The sequence below is a fragment of the Gymnoscopelus microlampas genome, assembly GCF_963454915.1.
Source record: "Gymnoscopelus microlampas genome assembly, chromosome: 15".
In the NCBI taxonomy this organism is placed as follows: Eukaryota; Metazoa; Chordata; class Actinopteri; order Myctophiformes; family Myctophidae; genus Gymnoscopelus; species Gymnoscopelus microlampas.
In genome coordinates this window covers 40,771,713-40,791,894 of record NC_139952.1, presented here as the reverse complement: position 1 = coordinate 40,791,894, position 20,182 = coordinate 40,771,713, and the positions used below count along the sequence as shown (strand labels likewise).

At 42.7% G+C, this 20,182-nt stretch overlaps 4 protein-coding genes across 4 annotated transcripts; all 4 read left to right on the top strand.

The window, feature by feature from the left end:
- Positions 1 to 1,272: 1,272 nt before the first annotated feature.
- LOC311061797 (globoside alpha-1,3-N-acetylgalactosaminyltransferase 1-like) lies at positions 1,273 to 2,346 on the top strand (the record flags this gene model as incomplete). Its single annotated transcript, XM_084080494.1, has 1 exon — positions 1,273 to 2,346. The coding sequence occupies one exon, from the start codon at positions 1,273 to 1,275 to the stop codon at positions 2,344 to 2,346; it is 1,074 nt and encodes a 357-aa protein (XP_083936620.1).
- Positions 2,347 to 9,103: 6,757 nt separating this feature from the next.
- LOC311062435 (histo-blood group ABO system transferase 2-like) lies at positions 9,104 to 17,311 on the top strand. The gene is made up of 2 exons (XM_084081476.1): positions 9,104 to 9,197; positions 11,630 to 17,311. The coding sequence occupies exon 2, from the start codon at positions 15,912 to 15,914 to the stop codon at positions 17,034 to 17,036; it is 1,125 nt and encodes a 374-aa protein (XP_083937602.1). The 5' UTR covers positions 9,104 to 9,197; positions 11,630 to 15,911; the 3' UTR covers positions 17,037 to 17,311.
- On the top strand, positions 10,434 to 11,636 carry LOC311062436 (histo-blood group ABO system transferase 2-like). Its single transcript, XM_084081477.1, has one exon. It carries the CDS (start codon positions 10,526 to 10,528, stop codon positions 11,627 to 11,629), a length of 1,104 nt encoding a protein of 367 aa, XP_083937603.1. The 5' UTR covers positions 10,434 to 10,525; the 3' UTR covers positions 11,630 to 11,636.
- Positions 17,312 to 18,332: 1,021 nt separating the features above from the next.
- Positions 18,333 to 19,850, top strand: LOC311062067 (globoside alpha-1,3-N-acetylgalactosaminyltransferase 1-like). Its single transcript, XM_084080831.1, has one exon. The coding sequence runs from the start codon at positions 19,054 to 19,056 to the stop codon at positions 19,573 to 19,575; it is 522 nt and encodes a 173-aa protein (XP_083936957.1). The 5' UTR covers positions 18,333 to 19,053; the 3' UTR covers positions 19,576 to 19,850.
- Positions 19,851 to 20,182: the final 332 nt, after the last annotated feature.

The following is a 20,182-nucleotide window of genomic DNA, read 5'->3' as shown; positions in this document are numbered from 1 at the left end:
TTTTCCCATGTAGCATTCTTCACCGCTACATTACTGGCTTGACATGTTTGACATTTCAAATCCGTTTCAATATGCAACTCGACCTGTATTGTTAGAAGGATGCATCCCAGATCATTTAAGTGCTGAATTCATCCCTAGGTGTGTGCAGAAACCGGTTTATTAGTTTCATGGTAAAGCAAAGTAGAACATGCACATGCAACGGCCACGAACGAGGTGCCGTACAGCACGTTAGGTTAAATTTCTTTGATAAGACTTTCAGAGGTCTCTCTCTCTCTCTCTCTCTCTCTCTCTCTCTCTCTCTCTCTCTCTCTCTCTCTCTCTCTCTCTCTCTCTCTCTCTCTCTCTCTCTCTCTCTCTCTCTCTCTCTCTCTCTCTCTCTTACAACACCTTTCTATATACTCAGATAACGCCCAATACAGATTCATTAATACTAATATATAATAGTTTTGTTTTAAATGTTTATGACAACCATGCAGTCTTATGCAAACTTTAACATCTAAATTAGATAGAATGTTATTTAGACAGATACCAGGTCAGGTCATTGTTGACCTGGCATGGTTGGTGCTGAGAAGCAACATACAACGCTGCCCGGTCCACCAGTCGGTGCATTGCTTCCCGGCCTGCCTACGACCGACAGACCTCCGCCGCGGAGGCACAAGGGGGCTATTGCCTCCTCCCATGCCCACCAGGGGAAGCTCCGCCCCGGGTAGTGGAGCCGGGCGGCCCCTGGTCCATGCCCGGGCGTAGGCGAGAACCACATGTCAAAAGTTATATTCCGAATGAATGCTTTGGGATCATGTAAACGAGGAATACTTTTATTCAGGTTCCATGTAAACAGGTGGGTGGAACAGATTATGAATCTCTATTCGGAATGAGTTCATTCTGAATGAATACATGATGTCCATGTAACCGCAGCCATTGTAGATCAGCGCAAGTGAGTCCCTCACACGATTAAACATTTATAAAGTAAGTAAATAGCCAACTCTCACGTGTAATGAAGAGAATAAGAAGTTTGTTTACAGTTTAACCTCACGACTAAAGGCTAATAAAACTTGGAATGGATATCATATTGTTACGTCCCCTCCATAAGCAGAGCCTCCATAAGATGAATCTGAGGGCGGAACACACACACACACACACACACACACACACACACACACGCTGCATTCTTCCCTAGGTATGTCCAGAAACCGGTTTATTGATTACATGGTAGGGCATCAGTGAGATGTCACAAGCATCCAGCCAAGCACAAGCTTTGACTAGAGATCCAGGATGGTCATGGCTCGAACTAGCTGGTTCCGGCCACCACGCAAAAGAGGGGCCTTTTGTCTAATAGTCACGGGAATGTTGGCCACCACGGTTATCCTAATCCACCTGTCTTCGAATTGGAAAAATGAACACCCACCTCCGGCTCCGACAGTCCCGTTGGCCCGGCCGTGTCAGAGAGGAGCGATTGTACCGGAATTCGCTCGGACAAATCTTCGCTACAACAAACCCAGCGCCCTGACTGGACGCACCGACGTTGTCGCGATGACGCCCTGGTTAGCTCCCATAGTATGGCAATCCACATTCGAACCCGCGCTGTTGGATGCCATCTACAAACCCTGCAACATCACCGTAGCAGTCACCGTTTTTGCCGTTGGTGAATACATCCAATTCCTCAAGGATTTCCTGGAAACCGCAGAGAGGCACTTCTTCGTGGGATTTAAAGTCCATTATTACGTCTTTACGGATAGGCCAGAGCAAGTCCCCTCCGTTAAGATGGCTGCAGGACGGGAGCTGTTTGTCAGGCCGGCGCCAAACTCAAAACGCTGGCAGGAGATAACAGCCAGCAGGTTCAAAATCATTGCCAATTTTATCGAAACGGATCTACGCGCCGACTACATCTTCAGTTTTGACGCCGATTCGAAGTTCCATGACCGCTGGGGAACTGAAGCTCTAGGTAAGCTGGTCGCCGTGTTGCACTTTAATCACTTCGCCCGTGAGCGCAGCCAGTTCATCTACGAACGCAGTCCGAAGTCTAAAGCGTTCATGTCCGCCGACGAGGGCGACTTCTACTACGCCGGGGGCGCGTTCGGAGGGGAGCCGGCCTCCGTCCGTCACATGCTGTCGACGTGCAGCAACAACATCGAGCTGGACGCCCAGCGGGGCATCGAGGCAGCGTGGCAGGATGAGAGTCATCTGAACAACTACCTTTGGCTCCACAAACCCACCAAGATTCTGTCTCCTGAGTATCAGTGGCATGACGTCTACCCTAAAAGGCCACCGATCGAAATAATCAGATTCTCTGCAATCATTAAGGACTACCGTAAGGTACGGCCAGGATGGGACGGCGGCGCGATGTAAGATCTATCAAATTATTCACAAGAAACCTATTAATGCATTTAAATGCCTCACTTTTAATGCAGGTCCAAGTTCTCTACAAAAACTAGCCTACTAAATGGACCAAATTTAACCGGTTATGCTTACCTTGATAAATGTGTTAATGTAGTCCCATGATGTTAGCTCATAGTGCGGCACCGAGTTCCGCGCTATGAGCTTGTATATCTGCTATTTGTTGAATATTAATTTTGAAATAAATCACTATCAGTGACTAGACCAGATCAGAATGCTTGAACGTTTCTAAACAAACGGGTATTGTGTAAGTGTCCTGTTCTTCCAGAAATAATGTTAATGAACAGTGCTGCTGCCCCAATGCGATGCTGTCTGCGTTATCTACCCGGAAAACACATTTTTGATTGTGCCGACATCATATGATTCAGCCCTTTCGTCCTGCTACCTCTAAAAACCTATGTATTGTACATCTTCTGACTTTACACCCATTATGTTTTTGATCCTAGTCTAAATCTGCATGGACTGCGGGGTATAAAAACACAATTTACTCATTTATTTCCAACATACTTATTAGCGGCTTTGTATAACATAGCGTTACAATGTGAAACGCATCATCATCATCATCTGGCCTCACACAAAATCGCTAGGGTGTCTTTGAAAGGCATAGTAATACAAACTGGTAGCAAAAGCAAAACGGAAAGTGATATCTACGGTCAGATCTTGTATTTCAGTATGTTTTTAATGCACAGTTTTACATTATTCATGGTAGCGGTTGTGTGTGATGAGATCGGACCATTGAGCTTCATAGTGGCTAATGTATTGGCTCATTTTACTAAAGTTGCCACTATTATGTACAGTAGTAGGCTAATGTTTAGCCTATATGTTGGCAACTTGAAAGTAAAAATTAGTCTTTACGTTTTAGTACTCAGGATTGGCAACACATAGTCTTGTAGAACAGGGCTCTTCAACATTTTTCAGGCCAAGGACCCCCCTAGCTGAGAGAGAGAGAGATGAAGCAGGGACCCCCTCTATATTGTATAACATTGTGTTTCAGATTAAACTTTTTTTTTAAACTTAACTTGGTCTGCTCTTTTTTGCCAGACCCAGGGGACTTTGTACCTGTTTTCTCCATACATGGGCATGCCTCCTTTATCCTTAGGCCCCAGCCATAAAAGTCTGTCCCCCTTTCGTCCATACATGGGCATGTTTTGTACCTGTTTGTACCTGTTTTGTACCTGTACCTGTTTTCTCCATGTTTTCTCCATACATTATTCTGTGCACTGACAGACAAAAGCCAGGTGAATGTAATCAGACTGGAAGGTTTGCTAGTCTAGCCTATACACAAATCTACAACCAAATACCCCTATACACAAAAAACTCCACACCAAATGCCTAAAATGATTTATGCTTTTCAGTTATAAAGTGGTTTGTAGGTGTGTTACATACTAGGACTTCATTCTGGGTCTGGCAGAACCAGGTCTCCTGGTCTTGTTCCATCTACACCTATACCTCTTTGCCAAAAATAGCCAATCAACGCCTCGCATTGCGAGGCGTTGATTGGCTATTGGTTGTGAGCTTGTAGATCGGCTATTTTGGTTAAAGTTCTCCTGAGAATATGGATGCTAGGGTTCAAGTGGTTCATGTAAAAAAAAAAAAGTCATATCACGCTAAGATTTGGCGGCCCCCCTGTAGTTACTCTGAGGACCCCGTAGCCCCTAGGGGTCCTGGACCCCCTGTTGAAGAGCCCTGTTGTGGAATTTAAAAGAAAAGTAGATTAGAAAAGTGTTAATTCCTTCCTGTCAGTGAAGGTATTTACCACAATATTGCACCAGTAAAGAATTCGGCAGCCTGCCTTCAACATTGCTCCAAGCTTACTGTTTTGGTAAGTTTGGTAGTAAAGCCAATTAATCCATTAAGACCGGGAAAGCATCTGTCATTTTAGATTTTAACCACTTTAACCATTATCTTATACTTTGGCTATTCAAAAATAGCAGATATACAAGCTCATAGCGTGGCCCAGAGTGCAACGCTATGAGCTTGTAGATCTGCTATTTTTTGAAAAATCATGAAAATTCATGCAAATCTTTGAATATATATTTTGTAAAGCGAACATTTGAAAATCTTTGCTTCTGGGGATTCTACAAATGTCTTCTAAATCCTAACAGTTTTTGGAAAAAATGTATGTTGCTATAATCAGTGGTTCTCAAACTTTTTCTTGTCAAGGGCCCCCAAAAATGATATGTACTTGGACCGCGGACCTCCTTCTCAAAATATGTTGTTCCGGGGACCCCCCAGAAGCAAAGATTTGACCGCTTAAAGGACAACTTTGGTTTTTTTACAGTGGGCGGGGGCATTCTGTCCGGTGGCTTGTCTTTTTTTTTTACACAATAACCTGGTGTTTTTACATTATTATTTACAGTAGCTCTTCTAGCCCCCAATAACTCACATCTGGCCATCAAAGACCACAGGACCTTTTTTATTGTGTAAAAAAGGCATATTTAGCCACCGGACAGAATGCCCCCGCCCACTGTAAAAAAAATATAGGGCAGCCGAATAAGCAGTCAGATGAGTGGGCCACGAGCATTTTCAGAGCATGTTTAATTTAAACGACCGATCAATCGATTGTGTTCCGGCTTAGGTCAATGACACGAAATAGGGTACTTTAAGTAATAATAACTCATCTTTAAAGAAATAAATACCATGACATTTTGTTTACATACATTTTTAAATATTAGTATATATTATCCACAAACGTTTGGTGTTTTGCCAAATATTCTCCCAGGTTCTCCTAAGGTCTCTGTAGCAGCCAGTCAGAACAACCTGCAGTTGCATGTGCCTCCACCAGAGGGAGAGCCACTGCAACGGGATCATTAGAAGTGGACTTTGGATACATTTAGTGTGTGTGTGTGTGTGTGTGTGTGTGTGTGTGTGTGTGTGTGTGTGTGTGTGTGCGTGCGTGCGTGCGTGCGTGCGTGCGTGCGTGCGTGCGTGCGTGCGTGGGTGCGTGCGTGCGCGCGCGCGCGCGCCTGCGCGGGTCCAAATACACATGCTCAGATTGGATCTATGATTAATGGAGTATGATTGTCCTGTGTTTGGTGAGCGGTGAGCGGTGGCCACCAGGTGGTGGACGCTCCCGAGGGTCTCCAGCTCCAGCCAGTTCTGGAAGACCCGCCACTCTGCACTGAGAAGGTCAGTGTACAGGAAGTCCACCTGAACACACAGGGAAGAGAGACGGAGAGAAATTAATATTGAAATATTGCTGCTACTTGTTTCCAGTGGTGGAAGAAGTAGATATTTTACTTAAGTAAAACTCTCAATACCACAATATAAAAATACTCTGTTACAAGTAAAAGGCCTGTGTTCAAAATGTTACTTGAGTAAAAGTACAAAAGTATTGGCATCAAAATATACTTAAAGTACCAAAAGTAAAAGTACTAAAATGTTTGAAAATAGCCGATCTACTCGCTCACAGCGCATCGACGCGTTGTGAGCGTGTAGATCGTCTATTTTCAAATAGCCTATGTATGCCTATGGGCTGAAGTGGTTAATGTATGTTTTATGATATAATAATTTATATCTGTAAAGTATTGCTATATATATATTATTATATTATAGTATTACTATAATTGTAGTAAAAGTACAATATTTGCCTCTGAGATGTAGTGGAGTAGAAGTAAAAGTATAGACAATTGGAAATACTCCAGAAAAGTAAAAGTACCTCAAAATTGTACTTAAGTACAGTACTTGTAAATGTGTAAATGAGTAAATGTACTTAGTTACTTTACACCACTGCTTGTTTCAGAATCAGAATAAAAATCAATCTTTATCAGATTACAAGTACGGTGGGTGAAATTATGAATTGTGCAGGCCCATCATTGCAGTTCTGTTAAACGATAGATAGAGTGTCATCATAAAATAAAAGAGGAGAGGGGGAGGCATAAAGTGCATAATATATGACTAATCTGCATAATAAATTAATGGAATGCCTCCTACGAGACTAAAGTGCATAATAAATATGAGTCATGGATGTAAATAAAAGGGAGTCTCTTTAAAACACAGTTCAGTTCAGTCTATGCAGTGGCAACAGGCTTACCTGTTCAGCAGCCTATAATAAAAACTGTCCAAAAGAGAGATCTCAAGCTAACCTTTCTTACATGTAGCCTATATAGCTTTTTCGAACTAATGCAATATAATCTATTGTAAACATATGTTCTCATGTTATTAAAAGGGGGGGGGGGGGTTGCTGTCTTAAGATATTGAAAAAAATATATATATCGTATTCGTATTTAAAATGTGGAATGTTTTTAGAACATTTTAGCAACACAAATCCAGCACTTATATTACTGTATATTGTGCCTGGCACAACATATTTTCAGACGGGGGCCCGCATACAAATACATATGTGGGGGTCCTTGACATGAAAATGTTTGAGAGCTAGTTAAACAATATTAGGAAGGAATCCCAAATAAGCAACCACAGTTTAGGAAAAAAAAACTCAAAAACCGCAACTACCAATTATTACAAGAGACTTTACAGTACAAGGGAACCGGGAGACCTGGACTGCCAGACCCCTAGTGGTTGAAATCTGAATGGCCGGACTTCGCATGACGTGTGTGCAGAGGAAAAGAGGGACAGACCGACCGACCGACAAAGCCTCATATAGGCCGACCCCCTGGGTCTGGCAAAAACAAGCCCAAAGTCGCTTAAGCAGACATGGCAACACTGACTGAACCAAGTACACTTACACTTCAGACTAACACAAAAACACCTCACATGTCCTCAGTAGGTATAAGCACACACACACATGATATCGCCACACATGAAATAAAGAGGAATTTGATGATCTAGGCCCTTGATAAATAAATAAATAGGTTAGAATTGGATGAATGTAGTACTATTTTAATAAAGGGAAACAGTTGACTGATGTTGTAGATAGAGGGAGGCAGGCAGGCAGGCAAGCAGGCAGGCAGGCAGGCAGACAGACAGACAGACAGACAGACAGACAGACAGACAGGCAGGCAGGCAGGCAGGCACGCAGGCAGACAGACAGACAGACAGACAGACATATATGTAGCATACTTCACCTCCTACATTACTGGCATGGATGTGTAACATTTCAATGTCTGAAACAATGCCAACGCCATGTTGCCATGTTACACACACACACACACACACACACACACACACACACACACACACACACACACACACACACACACACACACACACACACACACACACACACACACACAGTCCAGTTTTCCTCTCTTCTGTAAACAGACCGTCCGCTTCGCGAGACACAGGAAGTGAGAAGAAAATAATCTAATAATAATATCAAATCATATTTCGTCTCATCTTTTTTCGTGAACTAAAATGGAGAGAGATTTAGGCGGTATGGTAGAGAATGTTAATACAATATAACTTATACAATTGGGGTGGTTGAATTTTGTCTCCCTGCTCTTCTATTGAGACATTTAGATTGTGTCAAAGGTCACGTCTCACACCGAGCTCTGAATCCACAAGCCTATGAGCAAATTGTATTATATCATTGCTCCCTATCACAAACCACACATTTATACTTGTTAAAATAAGAATAAGTGAGTTGGGGTGTCCTGCAAGCTCAAGCTTGTAGATCTGCTTAAAACCCTAATACAAAAAGATTTGGCGGCCCGCCTTTGGTAACTTGGACCCCCTGTTGAAGACCAGTTACCAGTTAAACGGTTAAACAGTTGGAAAAAAAAACACACCCAGTGTGAGTAAGCGGTGCCTACTCTGTTTGATCAGTATGCTGTCATTCAGGCCTCAGGCGGTACAAATCTATTTGATGTCTGGGCGCTGGCATTCAGACTGTACTACTCATTTGATGTGTGGGCACTGGCATTCAGACTGTACTACTCATTTGATGTGTGGGTGCTGGTATTGAGGCGGTACTAAAAGAGTATTTGTACAGTTTTTATCAACTTTTAAGTATTTTGTACTCATTTTAACTACATTTATACTCATTATAACAACCTTTAAGTATTTTTACTAATTTGAGTACTACTGAGTATTTTTACTCAATTTAAGTACTCTTAAGTATTGTTACTCAATATATTTACTTTAAAGTATTTTTAGTCACTTTATTTACTTTAAAGTATTGTTTTACTCATTTATACAACTTTTAAGTATTTTTACAATTTTTTTCAACGTCTAAGTATTTTTACTAATTTTGAGTAATTTTAAGTATTTTTACTCAATTTAAGTACTCTTAAGTATTTTTACTCAAGGTATTTACTTTTAAATATTTGTGCTCTATTTACTTTTAATAATTTTTACTCGCATTGCAGATCGGTCGTTTTTGTGTGTGTGTGTGTGTGTGTGTGTGTGTACACGTGCGCACCAGCCTGTGTGTGTCTTTAAGTGGCGCATGTTGCACTGTGTCCTGTTTGTGCTGCAGCTGCTTATGCCGTGCCAGGCCCCCTCAGGCACTCTCAAAGGGTGAGACTTGGCAGCTCAACGTCAGAGGCTTGACATGTTTGACACTTCAAATCCTTTTCAATATGCAACTCGACCTGTATTGTTAGAAGGATGCATCCCAGATCATTTGATTTAAGTGCTGCATTCATCCCTAAGCTGCGTGCACAAACCGGTTTATTAGTTTCATGGTAAAGTAGAACATGCACATGCAACGGCCACGTGCCACGAGCATGAACGAGGTGCCGTACAGGGGTGCAATACGTTAGTCCGACAGCGCATTCCTCCGACAGCGCAGTGCTCCGACATTAAACAGTAAACCCGAACCAAACCCGCACCCTAACCCTAACCGCACGCGGATGCCACATAGTCGGAGAAAAGGTCTGTCGGATTAACGCATGCCTCCCGCCGTACAGCACGTTAAGTTACATTTCTTTGATAAGACTTTCAGAGGTCTCTCTCTCTCTCTCTCTCTCTCTCTCTCTCTCTCTCTTTAGACAGATACCAGGTCATTGTTGACCTGGCATGGTTGGTGCTGAGAAGCACTCGCTCCTGCGGGATAAAATGAATGATTCTATTCTATAGCGTAATTTAATAAGCCTGTAATGGTTAAGCCCAGACTTGTCCAGGAGAACGGACGCTCCGGGATCTGAGCCTGTGATGGAGGAACAATCTTTACCTGTCCTAACCCTAACCCTAACCCTAACCCTACATGAGAAATGTGACAAGTAGTATAGGCTAGCCTAAGTTTTACTGTGTCTGGTACCAATACTAAAAAAGAAACTGGTCTGAACTTGTAGATCTGCTACTTTCACATTAAAACGGCGATAACAAAGGAACGCAGGCTTGCACCGCATACAACGCTGCCTGGCCAGCAGTCGGTGCTTTGCTTCCCGGCCTGCCTACGACCGACAGACCTCCGCCGCGGAGGCACAAGGGGGCTATTGCCTCCTCCCATGCCCACCAGGGGAAGCTCCACCCCGGGTAGTGGAGCCGGGCGGCCCCTTGTCCATGCCCGGGCATAGGCGGGAACCACATGTCAAAAGTTATATTCCGAATGAATGCTTTGGGTCATGTAAACGAGGAATACTTTTTTTCAGGTTCCATGTAAACAGGTGAGTGGAGCAGATTATGAATCTCTATTCGGAATGAGTTCATTCTGAATGAATACACGATGTCCATGTAACCGCAGCCATTGTAGATCAGCTCAAGTGAGTCCCTCACACGATTAAACATTTCTAAAGTAAATAGCCAACTCTCACGTGTAATGAAGAGAATAAGAAGTTTGTTTACACTTTAACCTCACGACTAAAGGCTAATAAAACTTGGAATGGATATTATATTGTTACGTCCCCGTCTAGGGCCTCCATAAGATGAATCTGAGGGCGGAACACACAGGCGTTGAATGATGATCTAAATGTTAAAACGTCAAAGGTGTGGCGTGTGTGCATGTGATGACACTAAAGTCTTTCCTGAAACTTGGCAGCGTGCCCATGCCCAAAGTAGGCATGGGCTTGAACTGGGCAAGCCCATGCCGTATTGTTAGAAGATAATTTATGTGCAGAAACCGGTTTATTAATTTCATAGGAGGGCATCAGTGAGACGTCACGAGCATCCAGCCAAGCACTATATAAATGGTGAACACAATATGAGCCGTGTCGGAATAATTCACTCTTCGATTATCTCTACTAGGATTTCTCAAGACTATTCGCCCTCAAGCTTTGACTAGAGATCCAGGATGGTCATGGCTCGAAATAGAAGGGCCTTTTGTCTAATAGTCACGGGAATGTTGGCCTCCACGGTTATCCTAATCCACCTGTCTTGGAATTGGAAGAATGAGGACCTAATCCACCTAATCCGCCTGTCTTCGAATTGGAAAAATGAACACCCACATCCGGCTCCGACAGTCCCGTTGGCCCGGCCGTGTCAGAGAGGAGCGATTGTACCGGAATTCGCTAGGACAAATCTTCGCTACAACAAACCCAGCGCCCAGACTGGACGCACCGACGTTGTCGCGATGACACCCTGGTTAGCTCCCATAGTATGGCAATCCACATTCGAACCCGAGCTGTTGGACGCCATCTACAAACCCTGCAACATCACCGTAGCACTCACCGTTTTTGCCGTTGGTGAGTACATCCAATTCCTCAAGGATTTCCTGGAAACCGCAGAGAGCCACTTCTTCGTGGGATTTAGAGTCCATTATTACGTCTTTACGGATAGGCCAGAGCAAGTCCCCTCCGTTAAGATGGCTGCAGAACGGGAGATGATTGTCAGGCCGGCGGCAAACTCAGAACACTGGCAGTTAATCGGAGCCGGCAGGTTCAAAATCATTGCCAATTTTATCGAAACGGATCTGCGCGATGGCACCGACTACATCTACTGTTTTGACGTTGATTCGAAGTTCCATGATCGCTGGGGAACTGAAGCTCTAGGTAAGCTGGTCGGCGTGTTGCACCATAATCACTTTGCCCAAGAGCGCAGTGGGTTCATCTACGAACGCAGGCCGGAGTCTAAAGCGTTCATGTCCGACGACGAGGGCGACTTCTACTACCCCGCGGGCGCGTACGGAGGGGAGCCGGAGTCCGTCCATCACATGCTGTCGACGTGCAGCGACAACTTTGAGCTGGACGCCCAGCAGGGCATCGAGGCAGCGTGGCAGGAAGAGAGTCATATGAACCTCTACCTTTGGCTCCACAAACCCACCAAGGTTCTGTCTCCAGAGTATCAGTGGCATGACTTCCACGCCACAAAGCCACAGATCAAAATAGTCAGATTCTCTGCAGTCATCAAGGACTACCGTAAGGTACGGCCAGGATGGGACGGCGGCGCGGATTGGTAGGAAGAGAGTCATCACTGATGAAGAAAAATAAATAAATCGCAGGCTATTCAACGTCATTTGAACGGCTAGATATAAATATATAGCCGTTCAAATGACGTTGAAACCACGCCTAAGCTTAGCCTAGACGTTGAAAAAACTTTCATTTTTAGACCTGTCATAAGCCAGTTTTAGCCTAGACGTTCTTTAGACGTCTAATAACCTGAATAACCTGAACTAATGTCATGCTACTCTTTATTGTACCACTGGATAAAAACATTTTTCTTAATCATTGATCTACTATGAACATAACTATCCTTCAACTGTAATTTCAATCACAATATACATTTAAACAAAAAACATACCAAACCTTGTACAATCGTTTTTTAATTACTGCACCTCTAAATTGCTTTAAGCCATTACAACCCGTCATGTTAGATTTTAACACATCTTATACTTGTGCTATTCAAAAATAGCAGATCTACAAGCTCATAGTAGACAAATGTAATGTGCCGCGCTACGTCGATCTGCTATATTTTTGTTTGAAAAATCTTGAAAATGTGTGCAAATCTTTGAACGCATGCTATTTTTTAATTAACATTTTTAACTCAAATCTTTGCTTCTGGGGTATTCTACTAATGTCTAAATCCTAACAGTAAAAAAAAAATATATAATATATATATATTAATATATAATATATATAATATCAGTGGTTCTCAAACTTTGTTCATGTCAAGGACCACCCAAAATGATATGCATTTGTCCCCCCCATATCTCAAAATATTTTGTTCCAGGGACCCCCAGACACATTTCCATTTTTTTCCTTAAAAGATAGCAGATCTACAAGCTCTTAGCGCGGCACCGAGTTCCGCGCTATGAGCTTGTATATCTGCTATTTGTTGAATAGACAAAGAAATCTGAAGTTACACAGATGCGTTCCCTGTCTTAATGGGTTAACAAAAGACAAGTCTTAACAAAATGTTTTGAGCAAATAATAACATTGGATTTGCTTCAAGGCGTTGCCCTCTTCTTCTTGTAACCCCCTCCACCACTTCTACCAGGCGTCCTCCATTGTCTCTAAATGTCTTCTGAACGGCTTCTGCAGTCAAAACAATGACAAATAACTCTCAGACTGACAGTAGACATTACAGAGGTTATCTAGTATATGTCAGTCACACGTGTACAATGTGAATAAGCAGTCAACAAATAACTAGCACGACAAAGTTATTTTTAACATTGATGACAGATAGAAGGCAGTGCTTTTGAAAGCTCTCTCTTGCTGTCCATGCAAGTAGAAAGGACTCATCAGGCCATTGGTGAAAAGTCTGAAACAAAAAGAAAATGTGAAGCTAAATTGCACACAAAAAACACCCTGCAATGAAGACAATTATGTTGATATGAAACAGAATAATACACTAACACATTACTTGTTTTACGTTCAACATCATTATCTCTCCCCAATTAAATCTTTGCCAGAGTAAGATGACTTCCAAACTTTATCAAAATGTACCTTTTGGAATCCTGTGACTTTCTCCTGGGAGTTCTGATAAGATTTCCTGTTGGTGAAAGACAAGGTAATTAGGCTACATGTCATACTTGCAACATCACCATTGAAGATTACTGTTATAGTCAATTGAAAAGTGGAGTAGAGTCTAGACATTTTCTTGGCCCAGATTACGGCTTCACTGTTGGGGGAGAGAAAACCCCCATTGCAACCCATTTTGCTCACTGCTTCAGTCAATCGAAAGTTACCTGGTGTAGTTCTGGATCCGATTTGGACCGGTGTGTGGCTTCAATATTCTGCTGGGTGAGAAAACACATTTAAATTACACCTTCTTACACCATCAAGTCATGTATGATATATGCTGTGCTTTATCCAAATTTTCATTGTGGAGTCTATTTTTTTTCTGTTCAGGAGTAAGGCCCCCCACAGTAGATGTTCTGTTGTTGAAATACATATTTTAATACATTTTTATTTTAATCTTCCGGCTAAACGTTCTGTTATACTCATTTCTTCTAGAGGACCTAAAGCATAGTAGTAGTAGTCCCAACGATAATGCAGGCGGGTAAACAAACAAACAAAAACTGTCAAAAATGAATTCCTGATATTTTAAATGTTAATCATTCATGTAGGTACCTTGTGCAGTTCTTCCTCTTTTACGGCTGACCAGAGTTTTGTCAAGATCTACCGCAGAAAACGAAATTAAGGAATTAGAAAACTCTTAAGGTTTTGTTTGGACATTAATACTGATACAGGCTGTAATTTCCATCTACAATATCTATGTTTAACATTGGGCTTAAATCAATTAACATTGCATTTAAATTTACCTGGTGTTGGTGTGTAGAGGGGCTGTCAAAACAGTGATTCACCTGGGGAGGATAATTAGGCCAGATGTATATTATTGTAATGAACGAATATGACAATACTCCCAAAATAAAAAGGACAAAATAACAAACAAATCTAACAGCACAGCTCCCACCAGCATAGAGTTATCTATAGCTTTAAGCCAGTCATCAGTCACCTGTATCAAAGCAGTAGAAGTAGAGTGACCAGCTCTATAGGCATGTTGAGAATATGTTGCAACTGCAAGCTTGTTTGAAACAAAATAAGCTTGAATTTGTGAATGCACCAACTTTTACGTGATTTTGCTCAAAACAGGTAAAATACTTATACTATACGTTTAGGTCCAGGCACCCCCGTGGGGCCGGGCCCGACTCTCACTCTCAAAGGGTGAGACTTGGCAGCTCAACGTCAGAGGCTTGACATGTTTGACATTTCAAATCCGTTTCAACATGCAATTAACTCGACCTGTACTGTTTGTTGGCGTCCTTTTCTCTCTCTCTCTCTCTCTCTCTCTCTCTCTCTCTCTCTCTCTCCTCACCCCCCCCCCCCCCCCCCCCCCGCCAGGAGATAATAAAACACCTTTCTATATACTCAGATAACGCCCAATACAAATTCATTAATATTAATATATAATAGTTTTTTTTAAATGTTAGCCTTGACAACCATGCAGTCTTATGCAAACGTTAAAATCTAAATTAGATATCATGTTATTTAGGCAGATACCAGGTCAGGTCATTGTTGACCTGGCATGGTTGGTGCTGAGAAGCACTCGCCCCGGCGGGATAAAATGAATGATTGTATTTTATAGCGTAATTTCATAAGCCTGTAATGGTTAAGCCCAGACTTGTCCAGGAGAACGGACGCTCCGGGATCTGAGCCTGTGATGGAGGAACAATCTTTACCTGTCCTTGACATGAAACAGGAACTTATAATCAAAAGAATCTATTCAGTCAGATGAAACGTTTTTTTGTTAAAATAAAATTAAGGTAGCCTACATGAGAAATGTGAGAAGTAGTATAGGCTAGCCTAAGTTTTACTGTGTCTGGTACCAATACAAAAAAAGAAAATGGTCTGAACTTGTATATCTGCTACTTTCGCATTAAAACGGCGATAACAAAGGAACGCAGGCTTGCACCGCATACAACGCTGCCTGGCCAGGAGTCGGTGCATTGCTTCCCGGCCTGCCTACGACCGACAGACCTCCGCCGCGGAGGCACAAGGGGGCTATTGCCCCCTCCCATATCCACCAGGGGAAGCTCCGCCCCGGGTAGTGGAGCCGGGCGGCCCCTGGTCCATGCCCGGGCGTAGGCGGGAACCACTTTGCGCATGTCAAAAGTTATATTCCGAATTAATGCTTTGGGTCATGTAAACGAGGAATACTTTTATTCAGGTTCCATGTAAACAGGTGAGTGGATTATGAATCTTTATTCGGAATGAGTTCATTCTGAATGAATACATGATGTCCATGTAACCGCAGCCATTGTAGATCAGCGCAAGTGAGTCCCTCACACGATTAAACATTTATAAAGTAAATAACTCTCATGTGTCATGAAGAGAATAAGAAGTTTGTTAACAGTTTAACCCCACGACCAAAGGCTAATAAAACTTGGAATGGATATTATATTGTTACGTCCCCGTCTATGGCCTCCATAAGATGAATCTGAGGGCGCAACACACACGCGTTGCATGATGAAATATATGTAAAAACGCCAGAGGCTTGACACCACTGTTGAAGATCCCTAGGTATGTACAGAAACCGGTTTATTGATTTGCATGGTAGGGCATCAGTGAACTGTCACAAGCATCCAGCCAAGCACTATGACAATGGTGAACACAATACGAGCCGCGTCGGAGAAGCAGAATCATTCAACTCTAATAATTTAGTAAGTAATGCACTCTTAGACTATCTCTAATAGGACTTCTCAAGACTATTCGCCCTCAAGCTTTGACTAGAGATCCAGGATGGTCATGGCTCAAACTAGCTGGTTCCGGCCACGACACATAAGAGGGGCCTTTTTTCTAATAGTCACGGGAATGTTGGCCGCCACGGTTATCCTAATCTACCTGTCTTCGAATTGGAGGAATGAGGACCTAATCCACCTAATCCAACTGTCTTCGAATTGGAAAAATGAACACCCGCCTCCGGCTCCGACAGTCCCGTTGGCCCGGCCGTGTCAGAGAGGAGCGATTGTACCGGAATTCGCTACGACAAATCTTCGCTACAACAAACCCAGCGCCCTGACTGGACGCACCGACGTTGTCGCATTTACGCCCTGGTTAGCTCCCATAGTATGGCAATCCACATTCGAACCCGCGCTGTTGGACGCCATGTACAAACCCTGCAACATCACCGTAGCAGTCACCGTTTTTGCCATTGGTGAATACAACCAATTCCTCGAGGATTTCCTGGAAACCGCAGAGAGACACTACTTTGTGGGATTTAAAGTCCATTATTACGTCTTTACGGATAGGCCAGAGGATGTCCCCTCCGTTAAGATGGCTGCAGGACGGGAGCTGTTTGTCAGGCCGGCGCCAAACTCAAAACGCTGGCAGGAGATAACAGCCAACAGGTTCAAAATCATTGCTAATTTTATCGAAACGGATCTGCGCGATGGCGCCGACTACATCTTCTGTTTTGACGTTGATTCGAAGTTCCATGACCGCTGGGGAACTGAAGCTCTAGGTAAGCTGGTCGCCGTGTTGCACTTTAATCACTTCGCCGATGAGCGCAGCCGGTTCATCTACGAACGCAAGCCGGAGTCTAAAGCGTTCATGTCCGCCGACGAGGGCGACTTCTACTACGCCGGGGGCGCGTTCGGAGGGGAGCCGGCCTCCGTCCGTCACATGCTGTCGACGTGCAGCAACAACATCGAGCTGGACGCCCAGCGGGGCATCGAGGCAGCGTGGCAGGATGAGAGTCATCTGAACAACTACCTTTGGCTCCACAAACCCACCAAGATTCTGTCTCCTGAGTATCAGTGGCATGACATCTACCCCAAACAGCCACCGATCAAAATAATCAGATTTTCTGCAATCGTTAAGGACTACCGTAGGCTACGGCCAGGATGGAGCGGCGGCGCGATGTAAGATCTATCAAATTATTCAAAAGAAACCTATTAATGCATTTAAATGCCTCAATTTTAATGCAGGTCCAAGTTCTCTACAAAAACTAGCCTACTAAATGGACCAAATTTAACCGGTTATACTTACCTTGATAAATGTGTTAATGTAGTCCCATGATGTTCTGATATTTTATCTACATGATGTTGGTTATCTTTCTCGATCTTTTAAATAGGTTGCAGTGTAACACTAATGTCATGCTACTCTTTATTGTACCACTGGATAAAAACATTTTTCTTAATCATTGATCTACTATGAACATAACTATCCTTCAACTGTAATTTCAATCACAATACATATTTAAACAAAAACATACCAAACCTTGTACAATCGTTTTTTAATTACTGCACCTCTTAATTGCTTTAAGCCATTGCAACCCGTCATGTTAGATTTTAACACATCTTATACTTTTGCTATTCAAAAATAGCAGATCTGCAAGCTCATAGTAGACAAATGTAATGTGCCGTGCTACGAGCTTGTCGATCTGCTACTGTATATTTTTGTTTGAAAAATCTTGAAAATGTGTGCAAATCTTAACATTTTACAATTAACATTTTGAACTCAAATGTTTATTTCTGGGTTATTCTACAAATCCTAACAGTAAAATATATATATATGATATAATAATATTAATATATAATATATATAATGTCAGTGGTTCTCAAACTTTGTTCATGTCAAGGACCACCCAAAATTATATGCATTTGTCCCCCCCCCCCCCCTCAAAATATTTTGTTCCAGGGACCCCCAGACACATTTCCATTTTTCCTTCCAAAAATAGCAGATCTACAAGCTCTTAGTGCGGCACCGAGTTCCGCGCTATGAGCTTGTATATCTGCTATTTGTTGAATACCCAGTGAGCCGTAGTCGGCTATTTGACCTCCATCTAAAACGGGGTTATAATTTGTCTAACAGTGAAGGTTTTTTAGACGTCTAGGCTTAGGCTAGACGCTAATACGCTGTTTTTTAAGCGTCTGTATATAGACGTCTATGTTATAGACGTCATTTCAACGGCTATAGACCAGGGGTCTTCAACAGGGGGTCCGGGACCCCTAGGGGGTCCTCAGAGTTACTACAGGGGGTCCGCCAAATCTTTGTGTGATATGATTTTTTTCTTACCTTAACCACTTGAACTCTAGCATCCCTTTTTCTAAGGAGAACTTTAGCCAAAAATAGCAGATCTACAAGCTCACAACGCCTCGCAGCGCGAGGCGTTGTGAGCTTGTAGATCTGCAATTTTTGGCAAAGACGTATATGTGTAGAGGGAAAAAAGAGCAGACCAAATAAACAAAAAAAAAGTTTAATCTGAAACACAATTTTATACAATATAGAGGGGGTCCCTGCTTCATCTCTCTCTCAGCTAGGGGGTCCTTGGCCTGAAAAGGTTGAAGACCCCTGCTCTAAGGGCAGGTACACACTGTAGGACATTTAAAGTGGTCTGGGATTCATCTGATCGTTAAGCATTACCTACACACTGCAGGAGTTCATTTCTCATATATCGTTGTGGTTTTCACACTATAGATTGATCCCCGACCAGGGATTACACACTGTAGGATAGTTCACTAGGATGCTATCCAGAGTCAGACCCAATACATACATTTGTTTTTATTCCAATTCATTTTAATCGACGTCTCCCGTGGTATATGCAGCTCTCTATTTCTCTCTCTCTCTCTCTCTCTCTCTGCTCAGCACGCAATGTTGCCATGTCCGCTTATTATAAGCGACTTTGGGATTGTTTTTCTGTAAAGTTACTTGAAAGTGTAGTTGCTTATTTGGCCTTGTGTCCTATTGTTGTTTGAAACAGTTGTTCTCTAACATTTTCATGGCAAGGACCCCCAAATTAATATTTGTCCATAGACCCCCATACAAGCTCTGTGTGGATTTGGAAAATATTCCACAATTTTCAATTTATTTCAAGATTTTCTTCTTTGAAAATAGCGGATCTACAACGTGAGCTTGTAGATCGGCTATTTTCAAATATGCAATGTATTTGTATATAGGGTTAAATTTTATCGAAACGGATCTGCGCGATGGCGCCGACTACATCTTCTGTTTTGACGTTGATTCGAAGTTCCATGACCGCTGGGGAACTGAAGCTCTAGGTAAGCTGGTCGCCGTGTTGCACTTTAATCACTTCGCCGATGAGCGCAGCCGGTTCATCTACGAACGCAAGCCGGAGTCTAAAGCGTTCATGTCCGCCGACGAGGGCGACTTCTACTACGCCGGCGGCGCGTTCGGAGGGGAGCCGGCCTCCGTCCGTCACATGCTGTCGACGTGCAGCAACAACATCGAGCTGGACGCCCAGCGGGGCATCGAGGCAGCGTGGCAGGATGAGAGTCATCTGAACAACTACCTTTGGCTCCACAAACCCACCAAGATTCTGTCTCCTGAGTATCAGTGGCATGACATCTACCCCAAACAGCCACCGATCAAAATAATCAGATTTTCTGCAATCGTTAAGGACTACCGTAGGCTACGGCCAGGATGGAGCGGCGGCGCGATGTAAGATCTATCAAATTATTCAAAAGAAACCTATTAATGCATTTAAATGCCTCAATTTTAATGCAGGTCCAAGTTCTCTACAAAAACTAGCCTACTAAATGGACCAAATTTAACCGGTTATACTTACCTTGATAAATGTGTTAATGTAGTCCCATGATGTTCTGATATTTTATCTACATGATGTTGGTTATCTTTCTCGATCTTTTAAATAGGTTGCAGTGTAACACTAATGTCATGCTACTCTTTATTGTACCACTGGATAAAAACATTTTTCTTAATCATTGATCTACTATGAACATAACTATCCTTCAACTGTAATTTCAATCACAATACATATTTAAACAAAAACATACCAAACCTTGTACAATCGTTTTTTAATTACTGCACCTCTTAATTGCTTTAAGCCATTGCAACCCGTCATGTTAGATTTTAACACATCTTATACTTTTGCTATTCAAAAATAGCAGATCTGCAAGCTCATAGTAGACAAATGTAATGTGCCGTGCTACGAGCTTGTCGATCTGCTACTGTATATTTTTGTTTGAAAAATCTTGAAAATGTGTGCAAATCTTAACATTTTACAATTAACATTTTGAACTCAAATGTTTATT

Coding starts and splice junctions, on each gene's coding strand:
- LOC311062067 (XM_084080831.1), top strand. CDS start 19,054: ATGTATTTGTATATAGGGTTAAATTTTATCGAAACGGATCTGCGCGAT.
- LOC311062436 (XM_084081477.1), top strand. CDS start 10,526: ATGGTCATGGCTCGAAATAGAAGGGCCTTTTGTCTAATAGTCACGGGA.
- LOC311062435 (XM_084081476.1), top strand. CDS start 15,912: ATGGTCATGGCTCAAACTAGCTGGTTCCGGCCACGACACATAAGAGGG.